The sequence below is a fragment of the Temnothorax curvispinosus genome, unplaced genomic scaffold (assembly GCF_003070985.1).
Source record: "Temnothorax curvispinosus isolate PA1 unplaced genomic scaffold, ASM307098v1 QBEX01000525.1, whole genome shotgun sequence".
NCBI classification, from domain to species: domain Eukaryota; kingdom Metazoa; phylum Arthropoda; class Insecta; order Hymenoptera; family Formicidae; genus Temnothorax; species Temnothorax curvispinosus.
In genome coordinates, this window is record NW_020210305.1 from 535,117 (window position 1) to 553,742 (window position 18,626).

The following is an 18,626-nucleotide window of genomic DNA, read 5'->3' on the forward strand; positions in this document are numbered from 1 at the left end:
TTCTGCACCCTAATATTTACGGAGTCTATAGAGATCTCAATTTTTTTGCCAAATCCTGAGATATTTGATCTAGATAGATTTTTGCTTGAGAAAATCCAAAATCGTTATCTTTACTTGTATTTACCATTCAGTGCTGGACCACATAACTGCAACGGTAAGCTGTATCTTTTTTTATATTCTTCACAAGCAGATAGTGATACATATCAAATTGTAGATCAACGATTTGCTTTACTAGATATGAATGCTATAATAGTCCGTTTGGTACACAATTTCTATTTGGAGCCTGTCGTTTATTTAACAAAGCTCCGAATACAAGTGATTTAATGATTCGTCCTATTCATTCGTTTCGTGTAAGATTTGTTCCCGTGGCTGATATATAAATACAAGCATTTAATAGCAAATATAGGTTCAATGGACATTATATAAGACAAATAAAAAATTTACGAAAAAAAATCATTATGCATATGAGTATTGAATCAGTCACCAAAACGCATTCTACCATTTAAAGTGAATATGACCTTGTAGAGCGTAAAAGGCAAAACAATCATATAGAAAAATTGTTACGCGTATTATAATTGTGTATTAAATATACACATTATAAAATATACATTATATTGCGTACGTGAATATTGTATTCAAATGGGAATATACAAGGTACCTACATATAATTTCTTAACAAATGTGGAAATATTTTATTTCTGAGTAAAAACTTGCATAAATAAAAGTTTGCGTGAGGAAAAACTTGCTTGAACAAAAACCAATGATTAGTAGTTATCGCTGAATTAATTAAAACCTTAGATATTGATTAAACTTTAGTACTGGTTTATCTTCATGAATTCATTAAATGCTGAACGTTGTACCCTTGAGATATTTCTTACTAATACTATTACATTGTAGTAAGATTACCTAATAGTATGACTAAGCGTATCACAGCGTATGATGTAAGACACCTATATAGTGTCCGATAATTTTTGACAAAGCTGAAGTGTGAAGGTAAATTTTGGATCAAACTGAATAGGAAAATTCTGCATGGTGTGACTATAGCAATAAATAATAAGAAATTAATTAATAAAAATCTGCGAATCAGCATGCGTTCACGTAATTTGCCGTGACGAGACAGTCCAGCATTTACAATCGCTGTGCGCGCGACGAGGCATTGAGCGCTCTATAAATAACAACGGCTATGTGTGACGCTATAATGCGTGCGACGCTGAGCCTTCGCATGGACACTCTGTACGAAAGGCAAAGGCATATATAGCATTTGTGCTATATTTTTATTTCTCTCCCACCCCGACAAAGTGACGTGGAGATATCTCATTCGTGAGCAAGAATCTACTCAGACATTACGTCATAATCACTCCAGTCGCGTTGAATTTATAAGACATTACCTTGTATGTTTAGGTCAAAGATGTAATAGCAGCGATACTGTTATTATCGCTGGTAGAAGTTGTGTTATAAAGTTTCTTCAGTTATAATTATATAATTTTACAAATTTTACAAATTTTAGTACGAGTTTAGTTATAGTACGAGTACAGTGTTAATTAAAATTATCTATAAAATTGGATTTTAAAAGTTGATGTGTGATATAAGTGTTTATAAATACAAAAGTGTTAAAATAAAATTATCCATAATACTAACTTGGAAATATTTTGTGTAAGGTAGGTTACATTTCTTATACTTTATTGTATTAGAGTATGAGCATGTCGTTAAAGAAAAAATATTTAGTATAAACTTTTTTAAATTATGATTTAATTTAATAAGCGTAGACCAAGTTTCGCAAATTATATGTTTTATAGATATAAGTGTTTCTCGTATAAAACATAAATTTTAGAAACTGTACGATGCTTATTTATTTTAATAAAATTTTTTAGACAAAATTTTTTTGGAGTATAAATATATGGTATGTAACATCATATATATAATATATATATAAGTATACACACTGAGGAAAAAAATTGTTGAAAAACGCAAAATGTGTTTCAGTCAACTAAAATATTTAGTCCGATACGTTCAACTAAACATTAGTTGAATTAACTAATTTTTGATTTAAAAATGTTGATGGTTGATATTAATAAACTATACCTTTTTTAGTGCAACTTAATAATTGTTGAATCAACCATTAGATCAACACATACAAATTTAGTCCCTACAACCAATTTTGTTCTCAGTGTTTGTATATATATATAAAGTTGCATAATAAATATAAGTTATAAATAAGCAGTTTAAAAAAATAATATATAATTTTATCTAACTCTTTATGTAACTCTTTATGTAACTCGTTTTTGTTGTTGTTGATACTGATAAAATAATCTTATTTCAGCATATTACACAACGATTATACATAATTAGTGTTGATAAAAACTGAAAGAAGAGACAAAACAAAGTTAAAGACTTTTAAATCGTCAACAATGATTATCACTTTACTTCTCTTATGTGCTTTTACTCTATTACTATATTACTTTATTCATTATATAAAATTCGTGCGTTTAATTAATAAAATACCAAGTATGCCGGCACTTCCAGTGCTCGGCCATACTATAGATTTATGGCTGTGTTCACAAGGCAAGTAAAACTTTTTGAAGTTTTTTATTTTAATAATTAGCATTTGCTTCGTTTATAAGAAATATTTATTAACAAGTTTATTAATAAATAAATGTTGCAATTGGATAGTGTCATGTTTGGCTGAAAACATGATGTGAAGAATATATGTTAGGAGCATTTATGATTATTAATTAAATAGATTTTTTATTTTCATGTAACAGTATTTATATATTAATTTCAATTTTTAATTAATATTCTCTATTCAATATATTTAAATACCAAATAGTTAACTTTAGATTAGAGCGCAGAGATTGAGATTTTACTATGTCTTTCAATTGAAGTAATCTTGAAAGATGCATTTAAATAGATCAATCCTCTTAAAAATATGTAACAAAATATATACAATATATAAAATGAAATTATTTAGTTTTGATTAACAACGCACGCAAAAATAATTAAACGAAAATAATATCATTAAATACATTGAATTTATTTCATTTAATAATTTTAATTTTTATATTTCTTACATTTTAGAGAGTCTTTGGAAGCTTCAGCGTACACTTTGTAAAAGTTATTATCCAATTTATAAACTTTGGTGCGGTCCGATTGCTTTTGTCAGCGTTCATCATCCAGATGATTTAGAGGTAAAAGAAATATTAAAAGATAAGTTAATCTTTGATTAATTTATTTTGTCAATTTATCATATAACATTTCAAAGATAAGTTTCACGGATATTCATAGCACAATGCAGGTTATTGTCAGATCTATAAACGAGAGATTGTTTTACGAACAATAACAATTTCATAGTGCTTGCTCAAACATAATTTTGTGATATTTTTACCGCAAGTTCATACAAACCTATTATATTCAAATTTTTCCATTTCACTATTAGTAAAAAAATATCATTATTTAATTTAATCTCGGTACTGATTTTAGAAAATACTAAGCAGTCCAAAGGAACATCTTTCAAAAGGCTATATATATACTACTTTATATCCTTGGTTAGGAACTGGATTACTTACTAGCGAAGGTATTGCAAAGAATTTAACAAAATTCTTAATTCTAACGTCTAGAATTCTATAGATAGTTGGAAATGAAGTTTATATAAAAGGCTATGTACAGCTTTGAATGCTTTGTGTTAAAATGTTATTATTAATAAAAAATATAACAAAAATATAATGTATTTAATATTATTAATATTTATAAATAAATGCAAAATATCAAAATTATTACTAGATAGTAATGTAAAATATAAAACTTAATCTTAAATAAAATAAGAATTAAAGAACGAACAAATTAAATATCATTATTTCTAAATAAAGAAGCAAATATATGTAAATATTAAGTTTTTAAAAATACGTGATACAAATAAGGTATAATTTTTAATCGCAGTTAATTGATACGCTATCTCTGTTGTATTAAGTTAAGTAAACAATACAGAACTGGGCAAAGTTTTTGAAGCAAATTTTGATATTACAAATTAGTAGTTCAGTTATTTTATTTTTGTTGCAGGGAACAAATGGCACAGAAGACGAAAGATACTAACACCTGCGTTTCATTTTAATATATTAAAACAATTTGTTGAGATTCTGATTGAAGAAGGAAACCGTATGACGAAATCTTTGAAAGATAGAAAAGAATCGACTATTGATGACTTAATGCTCTTTGTCAGTCATCATACATTGAATGCAATATGTGGTAAATTTATATACATATATAATTTATGAAACAGGCTTCGTCTTAGCACAGATTTTCTATCAAGTAAACATTGGTTTGTACATTATTTAACAATTGCTTCCTCATAGAGGAAGCTTTGTGATGGTGGAAAAAGTTTTTTTCGAGATTTTGATGGAAATAAGGTTTAGAATGTTCCAAAATGTCGAGAAATCACATTAGTAGAATATGTCCGGAAGTATGTATGTGTACGGATTTTTTTGTACATGCATCTACTTCTGCAATTTTTTAGATACCGAGTTGAAATTTTGCACACAAATAGAGTGTCATAGGAAATATGTTCTCCTCTAATTTTTTAAAAATCCGTTGACCGGTATGGATTTTAAGGAATTTTCTTTTTTCATAAAAGTGTGTTTTACGCTGTAGCTTTCTCAATATTTGAGATATCGGTCTATTTTTAATTCTATTACATTCTTCAGTCTTTTAAACCCCTATTTCATATATAATTTTGTAAGATTTGGTTGATTAGACCCAGTTTTATAAGGCTCCTATTTGCACGGATTCCTAGAAATTTCAAACGTCTGTATTTCAAGAACTAATCAACCAAATTTTAAAGAATTCTATATGAAATAGGTGTAGAAAACACTGAAGAATATAATAGAATTAGAAAATTTGCCAATAATTTTTATATAAGTATTTAAAAAATTATTTTAAGGTAGAAATAAAAAATTAATGTATAAATAAAAAAATAGAACAATTAAGAAATATCCGCAGTGCGCAAGTAGAAACTTGCACATTGCTTCCCCATAGTCTTTAAGTGGGCAAGTAGAATAGAAACTTGCACATTGCTTCCTCATGGTTTTAAATGTGCAAATTATAAGTTTGAACATTACTTCCTCACAATTTTCAAGTATGCAAATTATAAATTTGCACGTTCCTTAATCAACATTTTATTTCGCTCATAAAGCTTCCTGTATGAGGAAGCCAAATTAATAAATATTTACTAATAATTATGCATAAAAAAAAGACTTCCTCATAAGAGGAAGCTTTATGAGCGAAATAAAATGTTGATTAAGCAACGTCCCAATTTATAATTTGCATATTTGAAAATTGTGAGGAAATAATGTTCAAATTTATAATTTGCACACTTAAAAACTATGAGGAAGCAATGTGCAAGTTTCTACTTGCCCACTTAAAAACTATGAGGAAGTAATGTGCAAGTTTCTATTTGCACACTTAATTTTTATTCATTATAAACTATGTATATATCTAACCTTAAACTTATACAAGAAAAATTATTTTTTATGTAATTTATTAAAATCTGTTAAAATAGCAGAATTAACCAAGTATAAGTTACTTACGTTAGTAAATGTATTTGCAGAAACCGCTATGGGTACTTCTTTGCAAGATATGGGCGAATTTCAACAGCAATATCGCGAGGCAGTCCACGAAATGGGAAATATCATAATTTATAGGTAAATTACATAGGTAGCAATTCTGATCGGATACATTATATAATTATAGCTATTTTTAATATTAATTTAGAAAGCTGTTGTAATTGATATACACAAAAAATTATATAACTTACAAAGCTAAAAATTATATAACATCTAAATTCACATTTCTTATAAAGGACAATTATATTAAAATATAATGTGGTATAATAACACACAGAACAATGAGACCGTGGTTAAATCCCGATATGATATTTGCATTAACGTCAATGGGTAGAAAGCAAGCCAAAAATCTAAAAATATTGCATGGTTTCACCGAAAAAGTGAGTAAAAATTGTGTTACATAAATTTGTGAGAACTTTTCTTAAATTAAAACAATTTGTTGAGATTCTGATTGAAGAAGGAAACCGTATGACAAAATCTTTAAAAAAAAAGTTACTCTACTAATCTGAATCAGTGACTTTTCACTGATTCAGATTTAGAGAGTACGTTAAATTTAAATAAAATTTTTCTGTGTAATTTAATATATTAACAATGGGTTTTAGCAACATGATAATATAAATATTAAAGATATATGTACCTATAGGTATGTTGTTTTTGTAGGTTATTGCGGAAAGAAAACAATATCATGAAAGCACTGACGGACAATACTTGACGAAACATTTTAAAGATAATGTAGAAGACGATAAGGAGGTGATAGGAAGTATGTATGCACAGTATATCTAAAATCCATTTATCGAATCCATATATCGAATTAATGTTCAAACTATTTTATTTACTTAAGTTAAGAAAAAGCGGCTCGCTATGTTGGATCTTATGCTGTTGGAAGCTGCTAATAACGAAATGAATGATTTAGACATCAGAGAAGAAGTCGATACCTTCATGTTCGAAGTAAGCGTTGATATTTCATTGATATGCTAAAGAAATTAATATACTGCAAATCTAAGAGTCGGTTGTCCCAACTTGTTGGTAAACTAACGAATAGTAAATCATACATATTAAATCATAACTTAAATATTATATTTTTGTGATCAAAAATAATATTAAAGCATATATAAAGTAAGGGCAAAAAGAAAAACCGATTAAACATAAAAATATTTTTAATGTTTTTCTTATTGAATTATATGTAGTTTGCATATAATGCAGAAATAAATTTTAAAAAGTTTTTCTATTGCAGGGGCACGATACTACAGCAATGGGTCTGACTTTTGCAATATTATTGCTAGCTGAACACAAAGATGTCCAGGTATTTTTAATAATAAATTTATTCAACCAGTAACACAATCAATTAATTCTGTTAATTTTTTATTTATAAGAAATAATTTTGAAACAAACGTTAGAAACATTGATTTAGAAAGTACATAAATATTTTTTTGTTTTTATTTACAGCTCAAAAAAATTATATATAAAATAATAAGTACTGCCACATTTTCAATTAATAATTAAAGAAACATAAGTCATCAAATATACAAAACTTTGTTTCCTGATAGGAATGTGCAAGAAATGAAGTTAGTGCAGTCATACAAGCAAATGATGGAAAACTTACCATGTCAGCATTAAATAATATGCCATACTTGGAAAGATGTTTGAAAGAATCATTGAGATTATATCCTAGTGTTCCTTTCATATCGCGAGTCTTATCAGAAGACGTAAAAACAGGTGAGTAATTATAATAAACTATTATATATCATATGTATTTCAGCCAAAGAATTGTGAAAAAAGTGTTATACGCCGAAGTACAATATATAAACCTTGATTGTCTGATATTTTAATATCAATTTATACAAAATTTTTTATAATAACTATCTATAAGTTTTTTCTCTTTCTCTCTTTTTCTTTCTCTCTTTGTTTCCTATATTACATAATATTTCCAATTTCAAATACATAATGTTGTCAAAATAGAACTTGTCAATTCTAAACATTTTTATACAGTTGGTTTATGTGTAATGAATTTTTCAATTCATAAAATCATTAACTTATATGGTAAAAAAATTATACCCCAAGTAAAATAATTTACATAATATAAGTATTTGCATATATGTGTATTTTTCACTAATATATTGTTTAAAAATTATATTATGTTACATGCTATTTTCAGAATCATATTTGATACCTACTGGATCAGTAATGCACATAAATATCTACGATATACATAGAGATCCCAATTTCTGGCCAAATCCAAATGTATTCGACCCAGATAGATTTTTACCTGAAAGAATCCAAAAACGTCATCCCTATTCTTATTTACCGTTTAGCGCAGGACCACGCAATTGTATAGGTAATATGTTAGATACTAATTTCTTGTTATATAAACAAATTTTAATTAATGTATTTACGAATAATAGGACAACGATATGCCATGTTGGAACTGAAAGCTATAATAGCGTCGTTGATACACAACTTTTATCTAGAACCCGTCGATTATTTGAAGGATCTTCGGTTTATGTCAGATTTGGTAACCCGTGTTACACAACCGATCCGTACACGATTTGTGCCAATCGATCGTGCCGTCTAATTCATCTAAAGCAATATAGTTTAATAAGTAGAAATAAACAACAATTTTTGGGTAAGAATTGGTCACAGGGTTGTTATGTTCTTGTTATACATAGTTATATACTTTTATATACTCTATATTTACTATGTTGATGTATGATCGTTACATTTCTTCTTAATAATATTTAGATATTACTATATTTAGAAATGTGTATCAAATTATTAAATATAAATTTGATTTTATAAACAAAAATTTAATTTATTTAAAAATATGTGCATTTTGCATAAACAGTTTATATAAATATTTATTTTAGAATTAAAATCTTACATTATAACCAAAATAATAAACTTTAACATATAATCTTTAGCGTGATCATATCGCATATGCATCTATTTTAATGAGTGGATAATTAAGGATTCTCGATAACAAAGTTGTGGCGATCTGATTACCTAATGAGTGATGACCCGATTATTCAATTAAGATGTTGTAAGCGATTGCAAGTAGTAATAACAGATGTAACAATAAATAGCGAGCGAAATTTAGTAATAACGAAATAACAAATAAGACGAGTCAGCACAACACGCAGTTGCATGATCAATACCCAAAATCCGATCGGTGCCAACCAGTTACAATACGAAAAACGCTGATCAAGGAATAACCCTGAAACAATTCGACCCTGAAACAGCGACAATATGTCGAGCCTGCCAATTAATACGGAAGAGAGGACGTACGAGGAGTGGGCAGTCTTCAGAAGAAACGCGTAGAAAGTTAACAGCGGTCAGTCTGCGCGAAGATTTAAAACTCGTTGTACGATTCGAATTAAAAGCGTTTATTAAATTTCTCGACTAAAATAATTGTGGTTATGATTTCTTGTGACCCTTCATTGCGGATTGACGAATCTCCGTGCCCGGAGCGGCACAACAATATGTTGTGAAAATTCATTATGTGTAATAAGAAATCAATATATGTGCGTGTTACATGATCTGATAATATTGGTGTGAGTAAATACATGTTATATATGTATATATAAATACTATATTTAATTGTGTCCTGAGTATAACATACTCAAATAAATGAGGTACGGTTCTTTCTATATTATAGTTATTTACTTACATTTTTACCGCAATTGATAATTTAAGGCAAATATTTTTGCCTTTATGTCAGTTTATAAATATATTTATCTTCTTTGTTGCGCATTTTACTCATTTAAATAAAGTAGTATGAGGATCCTCGATATTAAAATAAAAATAAGTAAAGGTTATCAGAGTCAGCAGTCATTTAAGATATGAAAGCATTTCACTCACGAACAAAGATTTATATGCATGTTACGTGAGTAGTTGTTATTTACACAAGATTCTATTTCGTGCCTACAAAATATATCAGAAACGTTGATGTAGAAATACTGTAACAACGGTCGTTTGAGTTTCTTGGTTAATCGATTGTATAATCATATATCAATTATAGTTTCTCTTAATTACAATCATCAAAACTACCACTTCTGTAATTAATTTCAAGAAAATAATTTAAAAGTGCATATAAGATGTAAGCATTTGTGGGATTTTTTTTGAAAATAACAAGATATTTAAATAAAAATGATACAAAGTAAAAATAACTTGGAAAAGGATCTGTTAATAAGGTAAATTATGTTATTATTTGTGCTATATGCTATTACAATATTTGTCATAAAGAAATTTAAAATTTATTTTAATAATTACAGTAACAATAATTAGAATTAATAATTTTTTTTAATCAATTTTAATTCCACAAATAATACGACTTTTATAAATATGTAAGCCGTTTATTTATTTCAATAAAATTTGAGATAAAACTTAATAAAATTAAATAAAATTTGATAAAATCTTTTTTAAAGACCATAGATTGTTACAATGTGCATATTCAATATACTAGTATAACATATAGCGTAATTTATTAAAATATTATATTTTTATAAAAACGTTTTGCAAAAGTATTCTTCTTTTTTTATATAAATCGATTCAATAAAGAAAACAGACGTAACTTCAAATATACAACTGACATTTAATTATTTCTAATAATCGCAAAATAATGGCATTAATAACAATTAATAGTTTCGAATTTTATTGATCGTTGTAAAAATGTGTGAATCGTTATAATACAAACGGATTATAATTATAATTTATAATCCGTTATAATTTTTGTATAATAAATTATTATTACTATATTGTTTAGATTTCATATTTTAAGTTTATACTTTTTAAAATTAAATATTAATAAAAATGTTGTAAATATTAATGAAAATGCTCTAATATAAAAAACATTGTAAAATAATCATTAAATATTAAGTTATTCATATCTATTTCTTGAAGTTATAGATCGGTACTCACATTTAGATCTTATATTTAAGCTCGTCTTAAGTCAAAGGCAGTCTTTAGACTCCATCCAACCAATGAAATGTATGACTGTATTAGCATCTTAAAATTTTACTTAAAACGGTCTTGAAATAAGAACGGACTATGTTGAATACTGGCCATAGATTATATATATAACATATAAAATATTATTTATTTTAGATTTTTATGAACATACGGAACTTTTGAAATGTCGTTTATGCAATTTATTGTAATTTTCCTATTATTAATATTAATGTAATATAAAAGTTATAAAATTCTTTTCTTTGTCAGTAAAAATTAACAAGAGTGATTATTTGACCAAACTGACGTTTAATATTGTAGTGTTACATTAATCCATTCGACGTTTTGACACTCGTTTTGTGTCCTTATCAAGATATGTATTTTTTTCTTTCGGTGACCCAATCGCGAATTTGGTATTTACAAATTAGTTAGACTCCGTTTTCCGACTCGGAACGACGTTTTTCGCACGTCTTTGTTCGGGTTACGTATTGTTTCGGTGCTACATCGCACGATTAATTAAGGATAAATTACGGATCCTTTACATTGAAATTTGACAGTGTTATAACTGCAAAAAAAAATTATGTGCGACTAATCTTTAATATGGGACAAGTATTTGTTTTCCTTTCTACGTTCTTTGTTCCTTGTGCGATATATATTTTTTATGTAACATGACTTTTTTGTTTTAGTAAACTCTTGATAAGGACACAAAACTAGTGTTGAAACGTTGAATGGATTAATGTAACACTACGATATTAAACGTCAGTTTGGTCAAATAATCACTCTTGGTATTAATATAAAAGTGTTAATTGTTATTTTTTGTTACAGTGCATTATAATTGATTATAATATGTATCTCGTGTGGACATTCAATCAAGTGAAAAAAGGAACAAAAGAAATTTGAAGAAAACTTTAAGTTATTTAAAGTTTTAATTGTTCAAGAAATAATGATTATTATCTTACTACTATCATGTTTCTTTATTATATTACTATATTACATTCTTTATCATGGAAGATTTAGACGACTTGTTAGTAAAATTCCATGTAAGCCAGGACTGCCATTTATTGGCAATGCTTTAGAATTTTGTGTGTATTCGCAGGGCAAGTAAAATTTTTTTAATATTATTGTTTTAATAATAAACATTTAATTTATTTATGAGAAATGCTAATTAGCAAGATTATTATTAAAAAAATAAGTAGTAAGTGACAATTGAATTATGCAGTGCAACCGCGATACTTCGAACTAATATGTACAAGAATTGTTTTCTTTATTAATTAATTTTTTTATTGTTAGTATTATTATATTTAATGTGTTTAAATTTCAAAAAATAAATATTATGATTAGAACGTGGAGATTGCAAAAGTTTTGCAGTGAGTCCTATCACTCAAATAATCATAAAAAGTATTTAAATAGATCAATTCCACTAATAAAACAATTAATAGAATACTAAATTTTGATTAAATTTAATTGATAATGCACCAATTGTACTGCATGATCTCAAATATAACTGTACTTACATTGCAATTGTAATGTACATTATAAGTATTTTTAAATTTTATACTTTAGAAAAACTTTGGAATCTTCAACGTTCAGCCTCTAAGAAATATTATCCAATTTTTTCATTTTGGTGCGGTCCGATTGCTTTTATTAGCGTTCATCATCCAGATGATATAGAGGTAAAGAAAATATAATTAAAATAAACCAATCTTTCATCGATTTGTCTTATTAATTTGTGATCTTTATTAATGGTGATCAAAATTTTATAGCTATTCACAGTTTGTTTTCAGAATATGTATACATATTTTCCAGTGTTCACAAATGGAAGCTTTTATCATTTTTGCTAAAAAACTAACATTGCAAAATATTTGCTGTAAGGAGCAATGAGCAATTTTTTTCTTTTATTATTTGATGAAAGTTATGTTATTTAAATTCGTCTTGTATGTGGTTTTAGAAAATATTAAGCAGTACAACGCAAAATCTTGGAAAGGGCTATTTGTACAGTTTTCTTAATCCTTGGTTGGGAACTGGTTTACTCACCAGTGAAGGTATGAACTTGACAAAATTTTCAATCCTAACATACGGAACATAAAAGGCAGCATTTGTCTGTATGTTCTTTAATATTTATATAATATATATAATTCTGTATCTAAATATGTATTATATATAATGTATAAAATTATAATAAGGTTAAATATATAATCATTGTTTTGCAGAAACAACTACAATTATTATTACTACATTAAAAAATATGTGATATAAAAAATAATACTTATAAATCAGGCTTAATTAATATATTACTGCAAAAAATTTAAGTTATACAAAATTTCAACAAAGTTTACATGGCGGATATGATACCATAAAATACACTTAGAAATATAAAATTGTATTTATGTTACAGGATCCAAATGGCGAAAAAGACGAAAGATATTAACGCCTGCATTTCATTTTACTATATTAAAACAATTTGTTGATGTCTTCGTAGAAGAAGGAAATCGCATGACAAAAATTTTGAAAGATAGCAACAGTTCAAATGTCAATGATTTGGCGAACTTTATTAGTCAACATACATTAAATGCAATATGCGGTAAATGCTGTATCCACGAGATAGGAAAATTTGTTCCAACATAAACATTTAATTGATTGAGTATTGGTTACAGAATAACAATTACATAATAATTATATAATATTAATATAATTTCTATTAATCATACTCAATCTTTGCAAAAATTTTTATAAAAAAAAAAGAAGATTTTAAAGCTTGTAAAAGGATGCTTTGTATTGTAATTTTCAAATTTTTAAGATTAAATTAATACGATACATTAAGCTTATAAGCATTTATGCAAGTTTAACAAATATGCTTACAGAAACTGCAATGGGAACTTTTTTGCAAAATATGGATGAATTTCAACAACGGTATCATCAAGCAATCCACGAGATGGGTAATATTTTGACTTATAGGTAAATACATTATACATTATTCACATTATTCTACTTTTAAAAAAATGCCGATACGTGCTTTTTTCATTGTTATGTCGCTTCATCGTTTGTGATGCAGTATGATTTTCTTCCTGTACATTATATTTAATTTCTGCTATAAGTACCTATTTGAATTGTCAAAATCGGTTATTTTCGTAATTTGACAAAGTTTGTTAGAAGTTGATAATTATGTTTGTTTATGCAGTTTAAAAATTTATTTAAAAATATAAAAACTACTACAGACACATACAATTGATATTTTGATCGATACTTTAACATAAAAAATATACAATATAATAATCTTTTTAAAAATTTCATAAAATAATGGATTGAGATCAGCAAACATGACATACATAGCACATTACATTATTGTATTCTAATTGAGTATTAGGAAGAAAAAATAAAATTGTAATATTAAAAAGAAATGTATAATTCTAAAAGTCTATAAACATAAATTTAGGTTCATCAAACAAATAATACAAGAATTGCTTCAATATATATTTTCTGTAATTATATTCAGGATAATGAGACCGTGGTATCATCCTGATGTGATATTTGCGCTAACGCCAATGGGTAGAAAGCATGCTAAAAATTTAAAAATATTGCATAGATTTACCGAAAAAGTAAGTAAAATGTTATTTAAAATTATAAGTAAAAATCTTGTTATTTAGAATTGTAAAATTATCTTTTTACTGTAAAGTAAAATTATGATAAATATAATATAACTCATATGACAAATTTAATATTAGTAACATATGTAATAGCAGTATAATATAAATAGTAAATATATATGCCCCGTAGATTATTGCAGAAAGAAGACAATATCATGAAAATACTAGCGGGCGATACTTAAAGTTTTTACAAGACACAGACATGATAGAAACAGACGATGAGGAAATAATAGGAAGTATGTATAGATATAAAATATTCAATATCTATGATATTCTATGTTCTCAAATTAATACTCTTAATATATAAACTAAATTAATTCCTAATCCGTTTTATCTATTTATTTAAGTTAAGAAGAAACGACTTGCTATGTTGGATCTTCTGATAGCAGCAGCTCGCAATAACGAGATAAATGATTCTGACATTAGAGAAGAAGTCGATACCTTCATGTTCGAAGTAAGTGTTTGCATTTTTCATTAATATTCTTTAAAAATCAGGATTATCAATATCCAAACTAAGAATTAAGATACAAAAGATTATTAATACAATATTATATACTTTTAAGTAATTTTTTTAAGTTATACTTTAAAAAGATTTTGATATTTGTGTATTATAAACAATAAATATAACTGTTGGTTTCTTTAAAATATCCATTTTCTCGTGATTGTATTTAAAACATGAAACGCATACCTGTATATAATATAGAAAAAAAATATTTTCTATTATACAATACAGGGACATGATACCGTAGCAATGGGTTTGACGTACGCTATATTAGTGTTAGCTGAGCACAAGGATGTCCAGGTATGTCTTTTTTCATAAATTATTAAATTATCACATGCAATTAATTAAACTAATTAATATTTTTTATTTTTCCTATAAATAAGTTTTAAACAAATTATTAGGAATATTAATTTATTATAAAAATATATGTGAATTTTTCTTCTTGCCTTTAATGATAATTAAATAAAATTAAAATATATACATACTGCATGTACTTATATACAACAGATATCAATACTTTATTAGGTTTTGATTTAAGAATTTTTTTACAATTTATTTAATGATTTAGGAGCGTGTTAGAAGTGAAGTTAGAACAGTAATGCATGAAAACAAAGGAAAGCTTACCATAACAGCATTAAACAATTTGCAATACCTAGAAAGATGTCTAAAAGAGTCGTTAAGATTATATCCCAGCGTTCCTTTAATATCGCGAGTCTTATCGGAAGATATAAAAATACGTGAGTAATTAATAAACTATTATATATGTATTTTTTGATCATAGAATGGGAGAGAAGAGTTGTAATATATTAGCATATAAACTCTGATTGTCTAATACTATTAAGTTATAATAAATTATTTTAAATATAATTATAATACATTATTTTTTCCAAAATTTATTTAGTCTTCTTTCTCTCTTTCTCTTTTTCTGTGGCTTTGCTACACAATTTTTTAATTTTGACACAATTTTTAAACAATATATTGACAAAACAAAAGTTTTCAATTTTAAGTATTTTTATATTAGTGTTTATTCCTTTAAGTACATAATAAATTTATTTTAATTAGCAAGATAATTAACTCATTTTAATATAAAAACACAATTTATATATTTTTATTTTTTTAAATATGTTTTGTACTCCTCAAATCTTTATTCTTCAAAAATTATAATTTGTTACATATTTTCAGAGTCATATCTGATACCTTCTGGAGCAGTAATGCAGATTCATATCTACGACATTCATCGAGATCCCAATTTCTGGCCAAATCCAGATGTATTTGACCCAGATAGATTTTTGCCTGAAAGAATACAAAATCGTCATCCTTATTCTTATTTACCGTTTAGCGCAGGACCACGAAATTGTATAGGTAATAATCAGATATCTACTAATTTCTTGTCATATAAACAAATTTTAATTAATGTATTTACGAATAATAGGACAACGATTTGCCATGTTGGAACTGAAAGCCATAATAGCGTCGTTGATATATAACTTTTATCTGGAACCTATCGATTATTTGAAGGATCTTCGGTTCATGATGGATATAGTGAGCCGTGTTACACATCCAATTCGTGTACGATTTGTTCCAATCGAATAATTGCAATCTGAAGTTAATACGTAATTTTGTTTGGCAAGAAGGAAGCAATCACCTCTGTCTTATCAATAAAAGACCTATCAATAAAGAAATTTTTAAATAAAAATTCTTTAAGGAATTATTATGTAATGTTACGTATATACTGTATTTACACTTTTGTTGAAAAATGCTGCAGCATTATTTAATTTGTAATGATACTTATAAATATATTGATTATCTATTATTAAGAAGTTTTATTTTAAAAATAAAGATTTAATATATAACAGTTTCCAAAGAATTTCATATTTTTATAATATTAAAAATATCTTGACGTTAAGTGACACTTTTAATCTATTATTTTTATACAAACATATATTGTTATGTTCATTTAGTTTATCAATTGATTTAAATGGTTAACAAAGGTATATATAATAACTTTATGTTTTTATAAAAATAAGGTGTATAAAAAAGATATAGTTTATAAAAAACTCAATTTTTTAATATTTATTTATGAATCTAGAAACAAAATTTGAAGTTTTATAATATTCCACAAATATTTATACACATTTAAATTATCATTCATTGCAATTTCACTTTTTATTAATATATCAAAGAGGTATATAATAGACTGAACATTGCCATTAGAGAGCTGTACGAAAGATGTAAAGGACAGAGATATATGTGCTTACTGGGATGTTTTCTTTGTTTCTTCACCTTTTTTTCTTTTCAACTACACAATTAAAAGGAAAGCGTCTTAGCAAGCACATCTCTGTCCTTTAGATCTTCCATACAGCTTTCCAATGGCAATTCAGTCTATTAATATACGTCTATGGTTAATATGCATTAATATTTTGTTGTTAGATGTCAGATAAAAGAAAATTTCGCGTTGCTTTGCACATGTATTAATTTTCTGTTCTATTAATTTAATAGTCGCAAAACACGATTGAAATGACATGCAGAAAGCTACATTATGACATAAAAACATATCATCATATGAACGTTATAAGCATGTCACTTGTTTTTTATTTTCTCACGTTTTTATCATTTGTATCCATATCTTTATTTGTAGATTATAGATCTAACAATAAGTTTAAATCAAAGGTCAAATTAAACTCGCATTAATTGATCTTAGATTAAAATAATACAAAACGATTTTGCTGATAGTATATCGCTCGTGCATGCACGCGAGAGAAATTCTATCGTATCTCTTAATATTATATCATAAAAAAAAACTCTTTAAAAGAAAGAATCTATATATACATAAAATTAATATTATACATATATATATATATATGTTTCTCTTTTTTCTCTCTTTTAAAAATAAACAATTAATCTCTTTTTTTAATCCTATCGCACGATCATGCGAATGTATTATGCGTGCACCATTTGTTTTATGTTCATGGAAATCTTTACTAATGTTAAATCTTGTTATTAATACAAATATTTGACATTATATATTTGTGAAATAGTTGGTTAAATTTTTCTACTAAATTATACTATTAAGATTCTAATCTTTTTAAATAATGTTGCATAATTACTTGTTTTTGAAGTATATTGAAAACATTTATTATCTTGACACTTTATATTCTTAAAGATTAAATTCTCGAACTAAAATCTGGATAACAGTATAAATACGAGTTTCAAAATAACAATACTCAGTTTACGGACATTTATCGTGGTAAGCATATACTTCTTTAAAATTTATAATTATATTGCAAATATTTCAGATTTAGTTGATTTAACTAATGGTTTTCTCAGTGTAATATGCGATAGCAGGGGTTTCTGCTAAACTAATAAGTTCTCTTTGTTGGTTCCACCATGAACTTCTTGTCCTTGGTGTAAAATCCAATTTAGTAGAAAATTCATTGTTTGATCGTGCATGCACTCGTTACGAATATCGAAATTGTGAATTTGGATATTGTCAAGTTCCATGAAGGTGAGACTTTGAACCTTGTTTATTATATAATAAACTAGCTGGTTACCCGGGCTTCGCCCCGGAGGACATATGTAATCACTTAATCAGACACGCAAATAGTCTCTCTTTCTCTCTCTTTCTCTCTCTCTTTCTCTCTCTCTCTCTCTCTCTCTCTTTCTCTCTAAATACTATTCTTTAAAATTCGATTAATTATTTCCCGAAAAATTTGTCAAACTTCTGATACCGCTTTCCAAAAAGATCGGTAACAAAAAATTATATACTTGATAGCACTCCCCGGAAAATTCTACCCCTGTTTGATCTACAATTCTTTGAAATTCGGTGAATTATTTCCCGAAAAATTAGAAAAATTAGAAAAACCGGTTTCCAGAAAATTGATAACAAAAAACTATACACATAGTGGCACTCCCCGGAAAATTCTACCC

The 18,626-nt window shown here is 26.5% G+C and overlaps 1 protein-coding gene across 1 annotated transcript; it reads left to right on the plus strand.

The window, feature by feature from the left end:
• The first annotated feature begins 1,399 nt into the window (after positions 1-1,399).
• On the plus strand, positions 1,400-16,512 carry LOC112454951 (cytochrome P450 4C1-like). The gene is made up of 20 exons (XM_025016607.1): positions 1,400-1,658; positions 2,321-2,562; positions 3,076-3,185; positions 3,478-3,571; positions 4,054-4,239; positions 5,597-5,690; positions 5,890-5,992; positions 6,273-6,372; positions 6,454-6,560; positions 6,847-6,915; positions 7,160-7,328; positions 7,768-7,947; positions 8,015-8,149; positions 12,117-12,226; positions 12,502-12,595; positions 14,545-14,651; positions 14,931-14,999; positions 15,268-15,436; positions 15,882-16,061; positions 16,132-16,512. Exons 2-20 carry the CDS (start codon positions 2,409-2,411, stop codon positions 16,290-16,292), a joined length of 2,391 nt encoding a protein of 796 aa, XP_024872375.1. The 5' UTR covers positions 1,400-1,658; positions 2,321-2,408; the 3' UTR covers positions 16,293-16,512.
• The last annotated feature ends 2,114 nt before the right edge of the window (positions 16,513-18,626 follow it).

Coding starts and splice junctions, on each gene's coding strand:
- LOC112454951 (XM_025016607.1), top strand. CDS start 2,409: ATGATTATCACTTTACTTCTCTTATGTGCTTTTACTCTATTACTATAT. Junction 3,186..3,477: donor ATCATCCAGATGATTTAGAG/GTAAAAGAAATA, acceptor TACTGATTTTAG/AAAATACTAAGCAGTCCAAA. Junction 7,948..8,014: donor AGGACCACGCAATTGTATAG/GTAATATGTTAG, acceptor TACGAATAATAG/GACAACGATATGCCATGTTG.